General features: G+C 45.3%; 1 protein-coding gene across 1 annotated transcript in view; it reads right to left on the bottom strand.

Moving 5' to 3' along the window:
* TSHR (thyroid stimulating hormone receptor) overlaps window positions 1–19,876 on the bottom strand; it is a 238,174-nt gene that overhangs the window by 134,758 nt on the left and 83,540 nt on the right. The window contains exon 3 of the mRNA XM_037900796.2: window positions 6,989–7,060. Coding sequence (XP_037756724.1) covers window positions 6,989–7,060 — 72 coding nt within the window. The remainder of the gene's footprint in view (window positions 1–6,988; window positions 7,061–19,876) is intronic.

Here is a 19,876-nt window from a genome sequence, read left to right as displayed (position 1 = left end):
CTGGCTTCCCTCTTGACTGCACCTGGGGGTGGGGTGGGACTGCCAGTGCCAAAGGTTCCTCCCTCCTAGGGGGCAAGAACGGTGCTGTAAGGTGTGGCAGGTCCCGAGCAGCTTTGAAAGCTTCTGGCATCAAAGGAAGTGGTAGCTGCTAGCCCGTAGGGACTGGTGACCATGGGGGGCCTGGACTCGACTGCTTTGCCTGGGAAGGAGTCGACATGGCCCTAACAGGGGATCTGGAGCTGTGGCCCACCTGGGGTCTCACTTCTCTAGGTTTAGCCATAGGTGACCGAATGTCCAGCTGCCTCTTCTTCTGAGGCACCGGTGAGTGGGATCGGTGCCTGCTCTCCACTGGGCTTTGGGAGGTGCCATGCCAGTGCCGAGCATCCCGGGACGAGTCCTTTCTCAGCACTGAGCTTGATGACATTGCCGAGGTGCTCTGTGTCGACAAGGACATGGCAGGAGCCAAGTCCTCGGAGCCTGGTGTGACACTGCACTCCATATGATTTTATGAAAATATGCTAATGAGTGTAATAACTGGAATATGCTTCATGCAAAGGTCTCTTGTAAGGTATAGTTACAAAGCTTATAATCTACTGAGTGTGGTCATCCTTAAATATAACTCTGAGATCCTATTGTAATTATGCAAAGTGTGGGCCATTAATGGTGGTTTAGAATCTTGATGGCACCCATCAACTAGGACAATTGGTTGTAAAATGCCTTCTGTTTACTTGAAGCCTTCCTGTGAGTCAGGCCAGGAAGAATGAAGTCTTGGGGTCTCCCAGGACCTGTGACCATGTCACCTGGTACAGGAATCCATCTAAACCTGGTGCTTTTCCATTTAGAAGGAGGGGTGGGGACCCAGAGAGATAAAAGATTTCTGCCTTGTGCCAAAGCTAATAAGGGGGTGGAACAGAACAAAGCAAGTTCCAATCACGAGAAATCCCCTAGTTACCACCTGAGCTGGAGCTAACAAGAACTGTACCGGGGAAAGGATTGGGCCCAGACTAGGAAGGAGTCCAGTCTGTGAAAGAAGCTTACTGGAACATCTCTGGAGGTGAGATTTCAATCTGTTTCTTAATGTATTAGGTTTAGATGTGCGTGTTTTGTTTAATTTTGCTTGGTAATTTACTTTGTTCTCTGCTATTACTTGGAACCGCTTAAATCCTAGTTTTTATACTTAATAAAATCACTTTTGTTTATGAATTGACCCAGAGTAAGTAATTAATACTTGGGGGAGCAAACAGCTGTGCCTATCTCTCTATCAGTGTTATAGAGGTGGACAATTTATGAGTATATCCTGTATAAACTTTATCTGTGTTGAAACAGACTGGCGTGTCTGGCTTGACAAGGCAGGGTTCTGGAGACCCAAACTGGCAGAGAAAATGGCTCAGAGGTAGTCTCAGCACATCAGGTGACAGTCCCAAGGGGTCTCTGTGACCGAACCTCTCACATCCGGGTCCGAATGGGGGCGTAGAGCTGCCTCCATGAGGATCACTTTAAACTGATGCTCCCTTTCTTTAAGAGTTCTAGGTCGAACTCCACGCAGATTTTACAGCGATCCTTTTTGTTGGCCCTCCCCTAGGCACCGTAAGCACGAGGAGTGTGGATTACTTCTTTGTCATGCGCTTCGTGCAGGACCACACTGTTTTTTAAACCCGGGGACAGTGGCATACCATGGCTCCGGGGAGTCGAAAGTGGGCGGGGACCCCCAACAACTCTCATCACTAACAACTAAGATAAACTAACTATATACAAGGAACTGTTGAACACGCTTGCTAAAGCAAGGGCTACGGGAAGTAAGGTGACCAGATGTCCCGATTTTACAGGCACAGTCTGGAAATTTGGGGCTTTGTCTTATATAGGTGTCTATTACCCCCCATCCCCTGTCCTGATTTTTCACACTTGCTATCTCATCACCCTAATGGGAAGTTCCAGCCTACCATCACTGGCGGTAAGAAGGAACTGAGGGGGTGGCGGGTCGGCAGGGCTCTATATTGAGCGCCATGAAGGTGCGACTCCAGGGGGCGCTCAGACCGACCCAACCCGACATATGCTTGCAATGGGAAAAATCTTCCAGCTACCATGCACGTGCATGCCGCACACATCCTGATTGGAATTGATATGAACAAGCACTTGAAGAATAAATGTTACTATGAGATATGCATAGTGTTGTTGTAGCCATGTTGGTCCCAGGATATTAGAAGACAAGGTAGCTGACAGGTTTCAGAGTAGCAGCCGTGTTAGTCTGTATCTGCAAAAAGAAAAGGAGGACTTGTGGCACCTTTAGAGACTAACAAATTTATTTGAGCATAAGCTTTCGTGAGCTACAGCTCACTCCGATGAAGTGAGCTGTAGCTCACGAAAGCTTATGCTCAAATAAATTTGTTAGTCTCTAAGGTGCCACAAGTCATCCTTTTCTTTTTGAAGGTAGCTGAGGTAATATCTTTTATTGGACCAAACCTTCATTGGTGAGAGAGACAAGCTTTCAGGCCAACAAAACAGCTCTTCTTCAGGTCTGGGAAACTAAGGGCAAGTCTACACTTAAATGCCTGCATCAGCACAGATGCACTGATGCGTGCTTTATATGAAGACTCTCTAAGACAAAGCGAAAGACCTCTCCCATTGGTGTAGTTAATCCACCTCCCTGAGAGGCAGTAGTTATGTCGGCAGGAGCTCTCCTACTGACATAGCGCTGTCTTCATGCAGGGGTTAGGTCAATATAACTACGTCGCTATGGGGTGTGGATTTTCCAAACCCTTGAGCAACATAGCTATACTGATATGGCATGTAGTGTAGAGTAGACCTAACTCAAAGTGTCACTGCTAAATACAAGATTTGAACAGTTTGTTTTCCATAAATAGTTGTTACATATTTCAAGGGGCCATTCAAGGTCAAGTGGCCTACTAACACTCCTCCAGTAATAGGGAGGAAAGTGAGGGGGAAAAGCAGATGGTGGGTGGGAGGGTCCTACATATGCCTATCAATATTGACACGGGTGGATTACAGATTGGATTACAGATTGTGTATAATAAACCATAAATCCAGTGTCTCTGTTCAGTCCATGATTTTAGTATCTATCAAAAGTTATGAATTTAAGCTCCAGGCTCATCTTTTGAAAGTGTTGTGCAGGTTTCTTTGAGGATGAGAACTGATCAGATATATAGCTCAGATATAGAGAAGAGGTAGTAAACAAGCAGGCCAACTCTGGACTGCCAGAGTTTTTTGAACGGGACCCTGAAATATTTTTATTTACTTACTGTTGTCATTATCATTTTTTATTTTCTTCTCTGGAGTGTGGATCTTGACTATACCATGATCAAGAAATTTGGATCTTGACAAAAAATAATTGACTACACCTGGACATAGAGTGATCACTTTGTGAACAGTGTTCACCCACAGTTGACAGAGTTGTTGTCTTATCATTTTCCTGTGTGAGTTCATTCAAGGGCGTAGTGATTGTCTGGTTTCACCCACCTAGTTGCTATTGGAACATTTAGTACACCGGATGAGGTACACCACATATTGTGATAGGTATATGTAGGACCCAGGGATCTTGAAAGGTGTGTTGTGAGAGGTGTTGATCATTGTATCAGTGGGAGATTGTGTCTGCAGGTTTTACATCTGTTGTTCTGGCAGGGTCTAGTGCCACTTAGAATTGGGGTATCCCTGGTCTGTGGATGGCTTGCTTCTGATGATGAGGCTGGGGATAGTGGGGGTGTTTGCAGGCCAGAAGAGGGGTCAGGAAAGATTTCTTTCAGTATGCGTCCCCATCGAATAATGGGTTGGCCAGTAGTTTGATGATACCCTGTATGGGTTTTCAGTGTGGGTGGGGGTGTGACAACAAGGGGTGTGCTTTGTACAGAGAAAATACCATTTTAGAAGCTCTCTTACACAGTGGGCTGCTATTTTTCTAAACCAGCTGTTATAGTTCTGTAAATAAATAAGTTGGATAATCCTTTTTTTAAAATAATATGGGCAAGATCCTGAGATGAGGCTGAGCTGGAGAGATGGCAGGTTATGTGTACGTTGTTAGTCCATCACTGACAATGATGATATTGTTGCAGTTCTCATCTATGGCTACCACTGTTCCCTGTAAGCTGTGTGCGTGTGTGCACGCACACAGATCTTAAACACCGTGCATACTCTGGCTTCGGTGGCGGATTTTTTTTTTCTTCAGTGGTGCACAGAAGACATTTTTGCGCACACAGCCTCTTTAAAAATTAGAGGGAACATTGATGCTACACATATGATTCTGAAGTCCAAACTCTGATTGAACAGAGTCAGCCGCACTGAGGGCATGGGAAGTCTGTTTCTATGATGTTTGATGATGCAGCTCTCTGGCACCTTTCATGTGCAGCCTGGAGATGATTTTGTTGATCTTGCTCAAAACTGTTACTGGCAGTCTCTGACAAGATCAGCATGTGAGTCCTGTTCTGAGACATTTGCTCAAGTTTTTTCAGACTGATAGCCCACTGGCAGGGCCGGTGCAAGGATATTTTGTGCCCTAGGTGAAACTTCCGCCTTGCACCTTCCCCCCCCCCCCCGCACCCCCGGCACATTGGTTCATTGAGGGCAAATCCCAACAAGCCTTTATAGACCCCAGGGCCAGCCTGCCCAGGGGCCAGCTGTGCCCAGGGGCTGTCCCCAGACCAGGTTGCCCCCTCCCAGCCCCCTGAACTCCCTGGAGGGGTGCACAGCCCCCCCGTGAGCCCTCCCCTCCCCATGCCACCCCGGCGGCCCCCGCCCCAAGTCCACTCACTGGCTTTGCCAGGCTTGAGCTGCTGCAGCAGCTCGGCAGGGATGAGCCGCCTTCTGGAGGCACCGGAGAGCCAGAGCGTCCCGCTTGTGGCGGGTGCGAGCCCCAGACATGGAGGAGCCAGCATGGCGCAGGGGGGCAGCAGCCCTGCAAAGGTGGCGCCGCCGCTAGCGGGGAGCAGCTGCACCTCCTGCCCAGGCTGCGGCCCGGCACCCAACCCCCTGGGGCTCCTGCAGGCTGCAGCGGATGCATGTGGGCGCCCCCTGGCTCTCCCCTCACCTAGGGTTACCATATTTCAACAATCAAAAAAAGAGGACCCGGGGAAGAGCCGCGTCCTAGCCCTGGCCCCTTCCATTCCCTCCACTTCCCACCCCCTGACTGCCCCCCTCAGAAACCCCAACCCCCCCTCCCCCGCTCCTTGGCCCTGACTGCCCCCTCCTGGGACCCCTGCCCCTAACTGCCTCCAGAACCCCACCCTCTACCTACTCCTCCCTGTTCCTTGTCCCTTGACTGCCTCCTCCTGGGACCCCCCCCACCCTAACTGCCCCCCTAGGACCCTACTCGTCCCCTGACTGCCCCAACCCTTATCCACATCCCCACCCCCAGACAGACCCCTGCGACTCCCACGCCCCATCCAACCACTCCCCACCCCGTGACAGGACCCCCAGAACTCCCAACCCATCCAACCCTCCCCCTGCTCCCTGACTGCCCCCAGGCTGGGACTCCCTTACCATGCCCATGCCAGTCAGATGCTGGCTCCACGTGGAGGCAAAACACACAGCCGGGCTGCCGTGCACACAGCCCCTCCCCTGTAGAGAGCTGAGGCAGCAGGAGGGGCAGCAGCAGCTCACACGCCCGGGAGCTGCAGAACCCGAGCACAGGTGAGGGGGAAAACTGGTGGGCGCGTAATGCCCAGGCTGCTGGCGGTGGCCCCCCGTTGTACCCCCCCAGGCTCCTCCCTCAACTGCACTTGGGCTCTGCGGCTTCCGGTAGTGTGAGCTGCACTGCCCCTCCCAGAGCAGGCTCCGGGCCCCAGTGGCGGCGGGGCTTATATGCCCAGAAGCTGCAGAGACCAAGCGTGGCGAGGGGGGAGCCAGGGCGTGCACGGGGGCCGCTGCCTGCATGCATCTGCTGCAGCCTGCAGGAGCCCCGGAGGGGGGCCCACCGGGCCACAGCCTGGGCAGGAGGGGCAGGGGGTGTGGTTGTGCCCCACTAGTGGCACCTCTGCCTTTGCAGGGCTGCTGCCCCCCTGCACTGCACCGGCTCCTCCATGGCTGGGGCTCGCCGCCAACGCTCTGGCTCTCCGTGCCTCCAGAAGGCGGCTCCTCCCTGTTGAGCCAGGACACCGCTTTTTGGCACCCTTAAGCACTCGGTGCCCTAGGCAACTGCCTAGTTCGCCTAGTGGTTGCACCGGCCCTGCCCACTGGAGACTGCTGTTCAGATGATTTTTAAAGTGTTTATACAGACAACCCTTCATTCTTTTGCCCTGACTCAGCTCCCCATACAAGATCTGTTTTGGGAGACGGCAGTCTTCCATTCTGATGGCATGTCTGGTCCACCTAAGTTGTGCTCTCAGGAACATTTTCTGAATGCTGGTTGTGTTTGCTCTCTCAAGGACAAAAGTGACTTAAAACTCATTTTAGTATTCTGCTGATCCTAGTGCAGCCTTTGTGAAGGGCCAGACCCCACTATGCCATACTACAACAACCTGAAGACTAATTTACACTGGCTATAAATGGCCCCAGGGCACTGAAAATATAGCCCAAGACCAGCATGTTGACAAAACAGGATGGTGGTTATAATGGATGAAACCACCTTTTCATATACAATGAACTGTAAGAACAAACCCATTTATCACCTCTGTATCAGATTTATTACTTTATCTGGTATTGGTTTACATGTTTAAGAACAGCCAGTGTGGACTATACATATTAAAAAAGATGTGAAGATTGACTGAAATCCTCACAGCTAATAATGGTGCCAATTTTTGCTGTACAGACTCGTATGTACAAGGGAACTATATGGCCCTAGCCCTTAAAGTTTACTTTATTTATATATATATATATTATATATATATATATATATATATACACACACACACACTTATATCTTAAAGTATAGCCTTTGTAGCCTGATGTGAGCGAGATTTACACACAAGGAGAATTTTTGAGGGAAGGGAAAGAAGTGGTGCTTTTTAGTATTTTATTAAAGTATAAAAAATAGAATACTTACATCCTGGAGATGTTGGGGAGATTAGAAAATGCATCACTTGGAACTGTTCTCAGATGAGTCTCCATAAACCTCCTACAAAAACAAGTGTTTGTCAGCTAAATGTAACAAAGCCTTGCATAACTCCAGCCCTACCAACATCTCTGCTCTCATTTCTCTACATTCCCAGTCTGCCCATGTTTGCTTTGCATCATGGCTCCCTTCACATCATTCTGTTCTATTTCATTTGTACACACTTCCATTCTAAAATAGGACTTTTGTCTTCTCCCACAGTATTTCAGGAACCCAATTACATACCAAACAGACCTCGCAGGGACAAAAACATGGAAAGCCTGACAACTGAAATTAAAGTCTGACAGTTAAAATGTTACTATATTGGTAAAATGTGAAACCAAGTCCAACACAATAATGGTCATAATGCATCTTCTGACACTCCAGTGCATTACCAATTTCCTCTCTTATCACTGTATTGGCTCTGCAATGCTGTGAGCCTAAATTTGTGATTCCATCACATCAATAAGCTTGATTTGTGCTAGTAAAGTCAGCAGCTGTGACTCAAAAGATACACAGGAAGCAGAGGTGTGAAGAAAAGGTGCCATTTGATTGTAGTTACCTTTCTCCAATGGAGAAAGGCAAAGCTTTTAAAAGGTCTCTGAAAAAATTTAAGCAAAAAATATAGACATCTTTCTGATTAGTACTGTTATACTGAATTAAGCAGTCCATCCCTTGCTCACTACTTGAAAACATATACCACCTTCCAATTCTCATTTATAGGGCCCTACCAAATTCACAGTCCATTCTGGTCAATTTCACAGACCTAGGATTTTAAAAATAGTAAATCTCATGATTTCAGCTATTTAAATCTGAAATTTCAGAGTGTTGTAATTGTAGGGGTCCTGACCCAAAAAGTAGTGGGGGGGGTCGTCGCAAGGTTACTGTAGTGGGGGTTGTGGTACTGCTACCCTTACTTCTGCACTGCTGCTGGTAGCGGCACTGCCTTCAGAACTGGGTGGCCAGAGAGCAGGGGCTGCTGCCTGGGAGCCCTGTTTTGAAGGCAGAGCCACTGCCAGCAGCAACACAGAAGTAAGGATGGCATGGTATGGTATTGACACCTTTACTTCTGCACTGCTGTCTGCAGAGCTGGGCCCTCAGTCAGCAGTCACCACTCTCCAGCCACCCAGCTCTGAAGACAGTGCAGAAGTAAGGGTGGCAATACCACAATGCCCCCTTAAATAACCTTGTGACCTCTCTGCAACTCCCTTTTGGGTCAGAACCTCCAATTTGAGAAATTCTGGTCTCCCCCATGAAATTGGTATAGTATATGGTAAAAGCACGCAGAAGTCCAGAATTCACGGGGAGAGACCAGATTTCATGATCCATGACGCGTTTTTCATGGCTGTGGATTTGGTTGGGCCCTACTCATTCATGTTTTAAGACTACAAAACCAGGTTACTGCATCAAAGGCACATTAAGTTTTTTTGGCAGGGTCAAACCCAGTGCCAAGAGAATGGATTGAATACATGGCAGGCTGTACAGCCCCATCATTAAGTAATGACATTTACACAGACAAGATGTCTAATTCTTGCATTTCAGAGAAAAAATGTTTTATCAGAAAAACCAGATAACGTCTGGAATAAAAACAAATGTACAAGGATGGTGGACTCAATGGAAAAATCTTTGCCTTCTACACCTCCTCCTAGACGGCTCTCTGCTTAGAGTTTCTGCTAGTAAGAAAGACTAACTTTTAATTGTCATTTGTGCTACATGCAATAGGTAGCCTTTCTCCATATATTTTAATCAAAAATACACCTCTCTGCCTCTGATTAGAAAGCAATCTGGGGCTTTGTCAGGGGTCCCAGTGGGGACCAGCTGAGGTCACTCAATTAGTGTGAACTGCAAAGAATGGGGCAGACAATCCCCAAAGCTGGTGGATATTTCAATACTTAGATTTACCAAGTCAGCATAAAACAGCTTCTTTATTACCTCACTGTTTGCCCAGAAAACAATACAGTTTCCTTAAAGTAACCCAGCCTCAGGCCTACATCCAGGTACCCTAGTCAAATATGCTGAATATTTCTGAAAATCTTATTTCATCATATAAAAGAAAAGGTTCTACCAATCCCAAAGGATTGGACACATTACATCCCAGGTTAATGAATATTCCAGATCTTACCTAAATACATGTTTGCAGCCAATTATTATTAACTAAACTAAAAATTTATTAAAAAAGAAGAGAGTATGGTTAAAAGAGCAATATATATACAGACATGAGTTCAATTCTTGAGGTTTTGATACATAGAGTTGGTGAGCTTTGTAGTTGCAAAGAATTTTTAGAACTTGGACCATAACCTATGGACTAATGTCCAATATCATATTCAGGGTGTTTCCAGCTGAACTGGGACCTCAATCTTGCAACTTAACTTCCCCTGATGAAGCTTAAGCAGATATGAGATAAAAAGGATTGGGACTCAAGAATCTTTTATACAATTCAGGCCTTCTTGGACAGGTTGGAGTGCCTCGGGGAACAATAGGTAATTAGGGCAACTCTGAAGTAGGTTCATCACCAGGACTTAGCTACATGAATTAACATAAGGCAATTGCCTGTTCCTCCACCATTCACAGATGATTTCCTATATATTTCAAAGAGAGATGAATATAGCAATATCCCATGTTTAGAGTTCATTTAAATGCTAGGATGTTCTTTTTAGCTCTGAATTATCAGAATACAGCATAGACAGAGACTGTTGATTACACTGTTGACCACTACCCATATATATGTAAATACACAAAAACACAAACATTATCTTCCCAGGTGTCTTTGAATTTGAGTCATTCATTCTGCAGGATGTTTAACCCTTTCTGGTCATGCATCACAGGGGCCACTAATAGTGTCTGTGGCTTACAGCAGTACACTAGGGAAGGGAATATTCTTGCAGCAATGAAACCCAAAACTAGAACCAGGACAATAGCCTTTCTAAAGTATGAAGCAATAATGTAACCTTAAATGTTTCCTGTGACTCAGTACTGAAGCAAGGCCCTGAGTCCTAGTTATAATGTTTGCTCATTAACTTACTAGCCCTTAATTATCTATTCCAATTAGTACAATTAATACACTTACGCTTTGTGTTATTTTGAAATCATTCAATTTTGGTTTATGCTATTGTGATGGACTAGTCCATCAGTGACACTGATAGCTAATTAGCTAGTTTAGTAGGGGCCAGGAGTCAAGTATCAAGGGATAAGTCTACTAAGCTCAAAGTGTGCAGAGCTCTGACAATCAGCTGAGTACCAATCTCATCCCCTCCCCATCATTGTCCTTCAGTGTTGAGGAGATAAATAAGGCTCTTTCACTCACGAAAACCAAGAAAGCTGCAGGATGTGCTAATGTCTTTCCAGAATTTCTTTAAAATCTCAAGACCAAGGGATGGAAATGGCTGGCAGCACTGATTTCCAATATCCATTCCTCAGGGCTCATCCCAAAGAGCTGAGACAAGACTATGGTTATTGCAATTGCTAAAATGGGATGCCAACCACTAATTCTTCATTGTACCAGTCCATATTACTCCTCTGCGTGTCAAACACGCTCATGGGAGAGGATATTACTAGCAAGGATTATGTTACTTGTAGAAGCAAAGTTACTGAATTAACAAGTAGATTTCTGACAAGTCTGAAGCTGCATCTTAGCCTTAAACACACACTGAGGTGGGGAATATTCTTAAGATTTAAGAATGGGGCAACTTTCTTAGAACTATCTGCCACCTACAATACCATATGGAGGAACAGCCTCCTTTTGAAACCCAGCAATATTATCCCATGCAATACAACAATAAAACTCTTCTGAGACGTTCTGACCAATCACAAGTTTTGCATTTTCCACAGTGACCAGGTCAGCAGGCCATGCACTTTTAACTATAGCCTACCACAAAGATTAGTCCCAGCATGATTCTGTTATAATATCTAGAACTGCAATCTTCTGCAAACATCATGGAAATTTGTCTGTACTGATGATATTGCTCTAACTACATAGGCACAAGAATTTACCTACTATAGAACAATCCTAACTAAGGACCTTTAAAATCATGGAGAACATATATTATATTGGCAGCTAAAACAAAACCCCACTATGACTGTCATGTCAGAATTTCATCTAAACAATCAAAAGGGTTGAGCAGAACTGCATGTGGGCTTTTGTGGTAAGCAGATAAGATAAGATCCCACCCCAAAATAGCTTGGTCTGACATTAGACTGAAGCCTCACATACCACCAACACCTGAAAAATATCCAAAACAAAACAAATATGCATATAAATCTCATTCAGAGATTGGGAGGAACTATGTGGGGAGCCAGTGCAAAAACTCTACAAGACCTCTTCATTGGCCCTTGTCTACTCTCTGGCATAATACTGCTCATCAGTCGGGACACACAGCTCCTACACATCACTTGTAGATTCTCAACACCATCATGTGGATCATTACAGGTACAATAAAACACCACAACCATGGCTTCCCATACTGGTGCACATCCACTCACCCCAAATTTGTTGTGACATGAAAATCCTTCAGGAGTTCCATCATATTCAAAGACACAAGGATCTTCCAATATATGAAGACCTAAATAATACACTGAGACACCAACTGAAATCTAGAAAACCTTTTAGTCTCGCAGTGCAAGAACTCAAAAACATAGGGTTTTCCCTAAAAGATCAATGATGGGCACGGTGGAAGGACAGCAACATCCCAAACACACACCTCAACAAGGACCTAACCAAAGAATCCAGTGGCTTTTCACTCCCATGAAAAGTATGGCCCTCTCTGAATTGCATCCACACATCACATAGAAGACGCACCAAGCTTCTTCATAAACGGGGACTGAGAAACAATCTTATACATGACTGTGTAAATTGACTTCAAACTGGGAAACACCTCAATCAATGTCCCAAGCAATCATATTCTGGTGGTATATCTGCATCTGCACCACATCTCCTAAGTCAATTAGTAGGATGACCAACCTAAACTTGGATGTTGCTGTTTTTAAGACATACAAAAAGAATTAGTTTGGGGGCAGAGTAAAAATTATAAAGCTTATCCCAACATTCAGAATCAGTCTAGTCTGAGCTTGGGAGAGACAGAGAATTGCTCAAGCTTTCACCAGGTTTGGGGTCAGGAAGGCATTTTCCCAGGTCAGATTGGCAGGGACCTTGGATTTTCTTCCACCTTCCATTGTAGGGGCTTCTGGCATTGGCAACATCTCAGCCTCTCCTTTTCTTTGTCTGTGGCAGGTTTCGTACCTCGTCAACCCCTTTGATTCCAGGGGGAGAGGGGGAGCCAAGGTTAACCCCACCTCCCGGCTTCTACGCCAGTTCTACAACCTCCCCGGTAGTCAGGGCTGTATGGCCCAATGGCCAGAGTCCCTCTAAATCTTCTTCCCCTCATGGGAGAGCGCAGCCTAGCGGCCAGAGTCCCTATAGTGCACTCCTAAAGCAGCATGGCCCAATGGCCAGAGTCTCTTGAAACTCTCTTCCCCTGATGGGATAGAGTGGCCTAGCGGCTGGAGTCTCTATAGTGCATTCCTAAAACAGTGTGGCCTCTGAGGGCCAGAGTCCCTGCTCTATCCTAAGTCCACATCTCCTTGTAGGATAGAGCAGCCCAGTGGCCGGAGTTCATCTATCTCCTCTGAGGCAAGAGAGGGGTCGGTGAACTATGTCATCACAAAAAAAGGGGAGGGACCCCTGGTAGGGGAGCCCAGGCCCACCTGCCTTCACCAGGTTCCAACCCAGGGCCTTGTCATTGATGGCATGATCCACCCGGGTCAGCGGGGAATCCCTACTGCAACACGCTGCCCTCAGAGTGGTGGGAGATACCACTCCCTTCCCTTTCCTGAGTCACTTCCTACCAGTTCTCCAAACATAACAGTCCCTGGGGCATCAGAGTCTTCAAGTCCTCAGCCCCTGGCGCTCCCTGGGATTCCCACAGCTGCCAGTCTCTGGTCTCACTTCCTGGCCCCTCGGCTCCCTCCTGTACCAGTCACCACTGCTCCTGGGCTGGAGCCTCCACTGGGCATCCTCCTTCCTCAGCCACCAGCCCTGACTGAGCAGCTCTGCAGGCTTTTATACTTGACTCCCTACTGGAGCATGCCCAGCCTCAGGGGCGTGGCTTCCTCTGCCAGCAGAGAAGTGTTGACCCTCTCAGTCCCAGTGCGGGCCAGTCCACCCCCCGTCACAGTGGCACAACAATGGTTTAAACTCCTGAGGATTCTAATGATTTAGTGTAACCAAAATCACTGGCTCAGAATAGGGGTATCTGATGAAATTTAATGCCCTAAGATATACAAAAGGTCAGACTAGATGATCTAATGTTCCCTTCTGGCCTTAAATTCTATTAAATCTATACAATTTCATCCAGTGAAAGAATGCATTAGATTTTCCTTACTTTGATTTGGATAATTAGGTTGCACACACTACTAAAATCAACTGGTCACATTTCAGAAATGCAAGACATTCTGAATGTTGGTTTTATTTATTCTTAGAGGATTTTTTTCATACTATTCTAGACTCTCTTACCAAACACATTTCTTTCAGGTAGCACATTACACTTTAGCTCTGTGACCATTTGCCTCAGGTTTAAAGCAGATGGAAGCTGGAGACAGAGGGAGAGAATCCTGGCTCCAATACAGTCAGTTGGCAAAACTTCCACTGATTTCAATGGGACTAGGAATTGGTCACCCAGAGTATTCTCAGAAAGGGGCCTTCAATTTTGAACTCACTTTCCCCATTGGCCCAACATACCTTGCTGACCTTCAGATCATGCTACAAGCTTATCGAGCACTTCCAGGCCTTTCCAGAAGTGAAAGCAGAGGTAAATGGATGGCAGACGATGATTGAGAGAGTTTTGGTTTTTAAATAGAGCTGTCTGAATAAATTGCAGTAAATAGATGGAAGAATTTTACCTCTCTGTTCAAATTATGTAGAAGCAAATGGCAATTTTTCTCAAATATATTTGCTGAACAACTTCTATCATTATTTCCTATTTTGTAGATTGTGAAGGTTCATTATCTGACATTTAAGCTGGTGATTAGTTTCAACAGGACAGAGATCACTGTTCCTTAACTGGATGAATCAAGCTTCTGGTTCACATAATTCCATCTGAAACTCACTGGACACATGTGATGTCTGCAGATTGTCTGGTATCTAAACTGAAAAACAAAACAAAGCATTCTCTTTTCTCTGCTGACTGACTACTCTGATCTCTTGCTTGCCTGTCACTGCTAGCTTCACCTCCATGGCCCTAGATCACAGATCGGCAACCTTTGGCATGTGGCCCACCAGGGTAAGCCCCCTGGCGGGCTGGGCCAGTTTGTTTACCACAGGTTCAGCCAATGGGGGCTGCGGGAAGCAGTGCGGGCCGAGGGATGTGCTGTGTTCAAAAAACGAGCCTTGGAACTTAAATTCATAACTCTGCTAGACACTAAAAAACTGTGGACTCACAGACTGGTTTTATAGCTCATTACAACAATTTGTAACACATCCTACAACCTGCTAACCCTTAACTGCCCAATTCGTTTTAAGTGGCCTCCTACAGCATGTGTTAACCCCTTATGCTTAACAATCTGTCCCACCTTGTATTTTACTCAGACACTCTGGTTACTTTCTCCAGACCTGAGGAAGGGCTCCGTGTAAGCATGAAAGCTTTTCCCTTCCACCAAGAGAAGTTGGTCCAATAAAATATATTACCTCACCTACTTTGTCTTAAACAAATTACATTGTACACACCCACCTCATCTGAGAGGAAGAGTTATCTATTCCATTTTTTTTTGAAGGGCAAAGGAAAAACAAGGAGAAGGTTCTACCTCTTTTTCCTCTCTACTTCACCCACATACTATGAAAAGGCATTAGAAATCTTAACTGGTGTAGTGCTCAGGTTAAAATAAAGTTGGAAGAGTTTTGACAGCCTCAAGCCTTGGGAGCGGGACTGGCTTGAGGAAGGCGGAACAGAGCTGTTAGACAAATTAACCCTCCCTGCACTGGTTAGGAAGTCTAAGGGCTTATCTACACATACAGCAATGAAGCGATGCAGCTGCACTGCTTAGTGTTCAGGGAACACATGGGAGAGCTTCTCCCTTCGGTGTAGTAATCCACTTCTGAGAGAGGCGATAGCTATGTTGATGGGAGAAACTCTCCCATCAACATAGCACTGTATACACCAGGGGTTAGGTCAGTATAACTGTGTCACTCAGGGGTGACGTCATACCCCTGAGCGAACATAACTGTACCGCTGTAAATTTGTAGTGTAGACCTGCCATAAGGGAGCCATCGTCTCTCTAAGTCAGGGATCGGCAACCTTTGTCCCACACCCTGCCAGGGCGCTCATTGGGTCTTTGTTGTTCCAATCCCCATGCATTTAATAATTCCTTTATACCTACATGTTTCACAAATAAACCACCCAGCTCTTAACTGTGTCCAACATCCTCATATTAATGGCCCCTAGCCCAGACCATCTCCACTGAGACAGTATGATTTCTCAGAAAGAAGGAAAACTCTACAGGGAAATGATTTTCCATTTAATCAAAAAAAAATTACATGCAAATATATTTACCCATTACTATGGTCATTTAACAAAAGCTTTTCTAAATTAGGAAGAGAATAATACACACAGAAAGCATGTCTAGTATCACTAATTAAAAAATAGCATAAATACTACGATTTACCTTGAAACACAGCTTAATCTTCTGTTGTTCATATTAAACACACCAACCCACTAAAAGTGTAGGAAAGTCCTCAATCTTTATTGCAAACAATGAATCAAACACATTACAGAGGTTTGATTTAATATTTCTTACACCCTTCACTAAAAAAAAAATTGCAGATTAAGCACTATGGGAAAACAAAATGCCTTATTTTAGCAAATTAACTGTCATTCTATAAATTGGAAAGACAGGTCTTTCACTAAGACCAATGAGTTATAGGTGAAAGACTGCGATAGTGCCCCCTTTGCTTTTATATAATGTATGAAGCAAGGTTTGAAAGGAGTTTGAGGGGTTTATTTCTTCCCTCTGTTCTTCTGCTTTGGTATTTACGTTAGAAGTTCAGGTCTTATCTGCACTATTTTTCTTGATTTTATTGACAACTGATCTAATAGAATGACATCTGTCACCAACTCTCGGTGTGGTCTTTCTCGGGGTCTTAGCTTCTCCTGACTGACCCTCCTTAGCCTGTTCTCTATTCGGTCAGCTTTTTAGACCCTCATCTCAAATTAAGTCTGTCAGCTCTTCCGTTTTAAGGGTTGCAGTCTCCTGGCTGTATTTTGTTTGTTTGTTTTTTGGAGGCAGCCTGACACAGGCTATCACCCCTTGCAATCTCAGGCCTTTCTGCCTCCTTTTCCTTCTCTGTGCTCTGCCCTTTATAGAGAGAGGTCTTGTCTTCTCTAATGCTTGTAGCTGTGGGTGCCTGACTCCATGATTGGCAATTCTGGCAGCTGCATGTGCGTGCGATCAAGCTTCTTGCTTGTAAACAGGAGAGACTCTCCTCTTCCCTCTGTCTATGCTCAGCATGGGGTTTGTAGACCCCATTACATCACATGTACCAAAGAAGTGAAACCTGAGTAATTGATAAATGAAGGTTACTCACCTGTAACTGGAGTTCTGGATCTGTATATTTAAACTCATGGACTGTGCCGGATGGATGCAGCTAAAATGGTGGAACTCGAACAGTGCCTGTTGGAAATCTCAGCCATCCTCCTATCCCTTCCCTCTGTGTTCACAAATGTTCTGAGGGTGAAGCTAAAAAAAGAGGGGGTATGGCACTCTGGACACTTCAATTCCTTCCTCTGCTTCTTGAAGTCCCATCCACTAGGACTACAGCTGGCTGGAAATATTCCAGCAAAACTCTGTGGCAGGGACCCTGCAATCCCCTGAAGCCTCACCTAGAGCTGGGGGAGGTCTGACCCTCTGATGTCAAATCTGTCTCCTGAATCCACTCTACAAACATAGTACTTATCTTTAAAAAGGGGAACAATGAAGACCCAGAGATCTATAGATGAGTCAGCCTAACTTCAATACCTGGAAAAATACTGGAGCAAATTATTAAACAATTTATAACAGGGATTATAAGTAATAGCCAACATAGATTTGTCAAAAACAAATTATGTCTAGCCAGTCTATTTTTTTTCTTTGATGGGGTTACTAGCCTAATAAATAGAGGTGATCTGTAGACATGATATATCTTGATTTTAGTAAAGGTTTTGACACCATTCCACATGACATTCTCTTAAGCAAACTAGGGAAATGTGGTCTACATTAAGTTACAGTAAAGTGGAGGTGCATACACGGTTGAAAGATCATACTTAGAATCATTCTTAATGGTTTGTTGTCAAACTGGGAGGACATATTGAGTTAGATCCCACAGGGGTCAGCCTTTGGTGCAGTGTTAGTCAACATTTTAATTAATGATTTGGATAATGAAATGGAGAGTCTGATTATAAAATTTGCAGATGACTCTAAGCTGGGAGGGATGGCAAGCAATTTGGCAGACAGGATTAGAATTCAAAACAACCTTGACCAATTGGAGAACTGGTCTGAAATCAACAAGATTAAATTCAATGAGGAAAAGTTCTAGTTAAGTTTAGGCTTTAGAATGTATGTTCTGAAGTTTTATATTTCACTGTTTGGTTTTTATTTGAATCTCTACTCTCTCAAATAAATTTCCTTTTGTTTTATAATTGAATTCATGTGTTGTGAGTGATACAGGAGGAAAGAGTTAAGGTAAAATTTGTAAATTGTGTTACACTGTTCCCTTAGGAAGAGAGGATCCAGAATTTCTGTGCGTATCCAGTGATCAGTGGCTGGATTCCACAGGAGGATAGTTTGAAAGGACTCAGGGGCTGGGGTGTATCTGCTGTCAACCTGCAATACAAAGATTCGACTGGTGCAGCCTAGAGGAGGGTGCTTGAGTGGCTGACAGGTTAGTTGTGTTAGGAAGATAACAGCCAGTGAATACAGGCAAGACTCCATTGTCCTAGAGGAGAAGCCCCCAAACTGTGGGATATCCCCCCCCATGGGGGCATGGAGGAACATTCGGGGGATGAGACTAGGGTCCGAGCCAGTCCCCAGCGGGGGCGGGAAGGAGTGCCACCCAGCTGTGCTTCTGGCCTCAGCTGCTGGCCCCGTGCCCAGAGCCCCCATGCCCGGGACCCCGGCTGCCAGCCCAATGCCCTGAGCTCCGCACCCAATGCCCTGACTGCTGGCCCCACTCCCACCTCCAGCTGTGGACCCAGCCTTGTCCTCTTACCCCTGTCAACATCTCCCCTTTCTGGAGCCACAGCCCTGCGCCCCCGCCTGGCTCAGGGGTTAGGTGGGTGGGGGGAAAGGAGTCATGGAACAGGGGTTAAGGAGGGGCGGGAGGTAAAAAGTTTGGGGACCACTGTGCTAGAGGCACATGGTAACAAGGTGATTCATGGCCCTGAGAAACATCACACACCAGTTCCTTAGCTGGCTCAGGAGCACGTGATATGATAAACAGCTGCCTCATAGATTGGCTTTTGCATATGGAGACCATCATCATCAAGGAGTCTGTGCTCTTGGACTTTGGAACCAAAGATTTCAGATCCTTCTTCTGCACTGATTGTTTCTTTGAACCTGGATCCACAGACTTTTGTTGCCGCTTTTCCCTGGATGAATCAGGGGCAGACGACGGTCTATGTGATCCTTCTGGTTCCTTACAAGGGTCAGACCTGGGGTGGTTTAGATGTCAACACCTGAAGCTGCAACACTGTTTGTAGCCTGTTCTGCCTATCTTTGTGAGCCCTTGATGTGAAGTTTGAGAGTGTGGCACATCAACAGTGTGTGTCCTTCCCCAAGATATGCCAAGGCATCTCATGTGCACATTGGACACTGGAAAGACTGAAATGCATGAGGTGCAGTGCTTGAATGTTAGCTTCTTGATCTTTGAATCTGTCATCCCAGAACCAGAGACCAATATCTGAAAACTTAAACTATTTACACTAAGACTAAAACTTATCTGAGAGACTTAATTCTAACCTAAAACCTATTTTAGAATTGTCCTAAAAGTGATCAAAAACAAAGCACTGAAGGGAGGACTCCTGTCGAGGGCATGGAGTAGTTCCTGAACAATCAGCTGGACACGATAGAAAGAAACTGAGGCAAACAGAGCACCACACTCCACTTTTATAACCTCGCACTCCTAATATTTGTAAATGTTGAGGAGAGAGATGGAGAGGCATGCGAAACCCTCCTACAAGCAGTACTAGTTAAAGTTCCCCATCTAAGCTACACCTGGATGACTCATTCATAAATGGAAATATGAAGACGGTAACTCAAAGATGAGTGAACATTTTAGACAACTTGCTTGGTTTTTAACACCTTCCAACAGCTGAAAGGAAAGAACAACTTTTAGAGATAAACCCTGCACCTATTCAGTTAAGGACTCCCTCTCCAGTGCTTCTTGGGTCCTCCAAGGAAATCTTAAAAAAGACTCCAATACTCCTAACGTGAAACACAAGGAAGAATAAATATTCTTTGGTAGGAAGAGAAGCTTTTTAGGCTTTTTTTAAAAAAAATCAGAAAAGAAAGGGAAAAACCAGCCACAATTCTCTGTCCTTTGCATATCAACTGTAACATTTGATATTTCGAGATATGAGCCACATATATCTGACCAATTGGTACAAATAGGGGCTGAATGAGCAGCAAAGTGCTCATACTTAAACTTCTGAAATTTCCTGACTTTAGGAAGCTTGATCTCTCCACCTCAATACTGCATAAATGTTAGTTCCTTGTGTAATCAATGCAGAGGGGAGGTAAGTCAATTTACTTACTGAATCTGTGCTCCAGAATTCCTCTCTCTGACTTAAGGTATTTGCACAGACCATGAACTGCCCATCA

Source organism: Chelonia mydas, chromosome 6 (genome assembly GCF_015237465.2).
Source record: "Chelonia mydas isolate rCheMyd1 chromosome 6, rCheMyd1.pri.v2, whole genome shotgun sequence".
Classification (NCBI taxonomy): Eukaryota; Metazoa; Chordata; order Testudines; family Cheloniidae; genus Chelonia; species Chelonia mydas.
The sequence above is the reverse complement of the archived record's forward strand: the minus strand, read 5'-3'. Positions and strand labels throughout refer to the sequence as shown.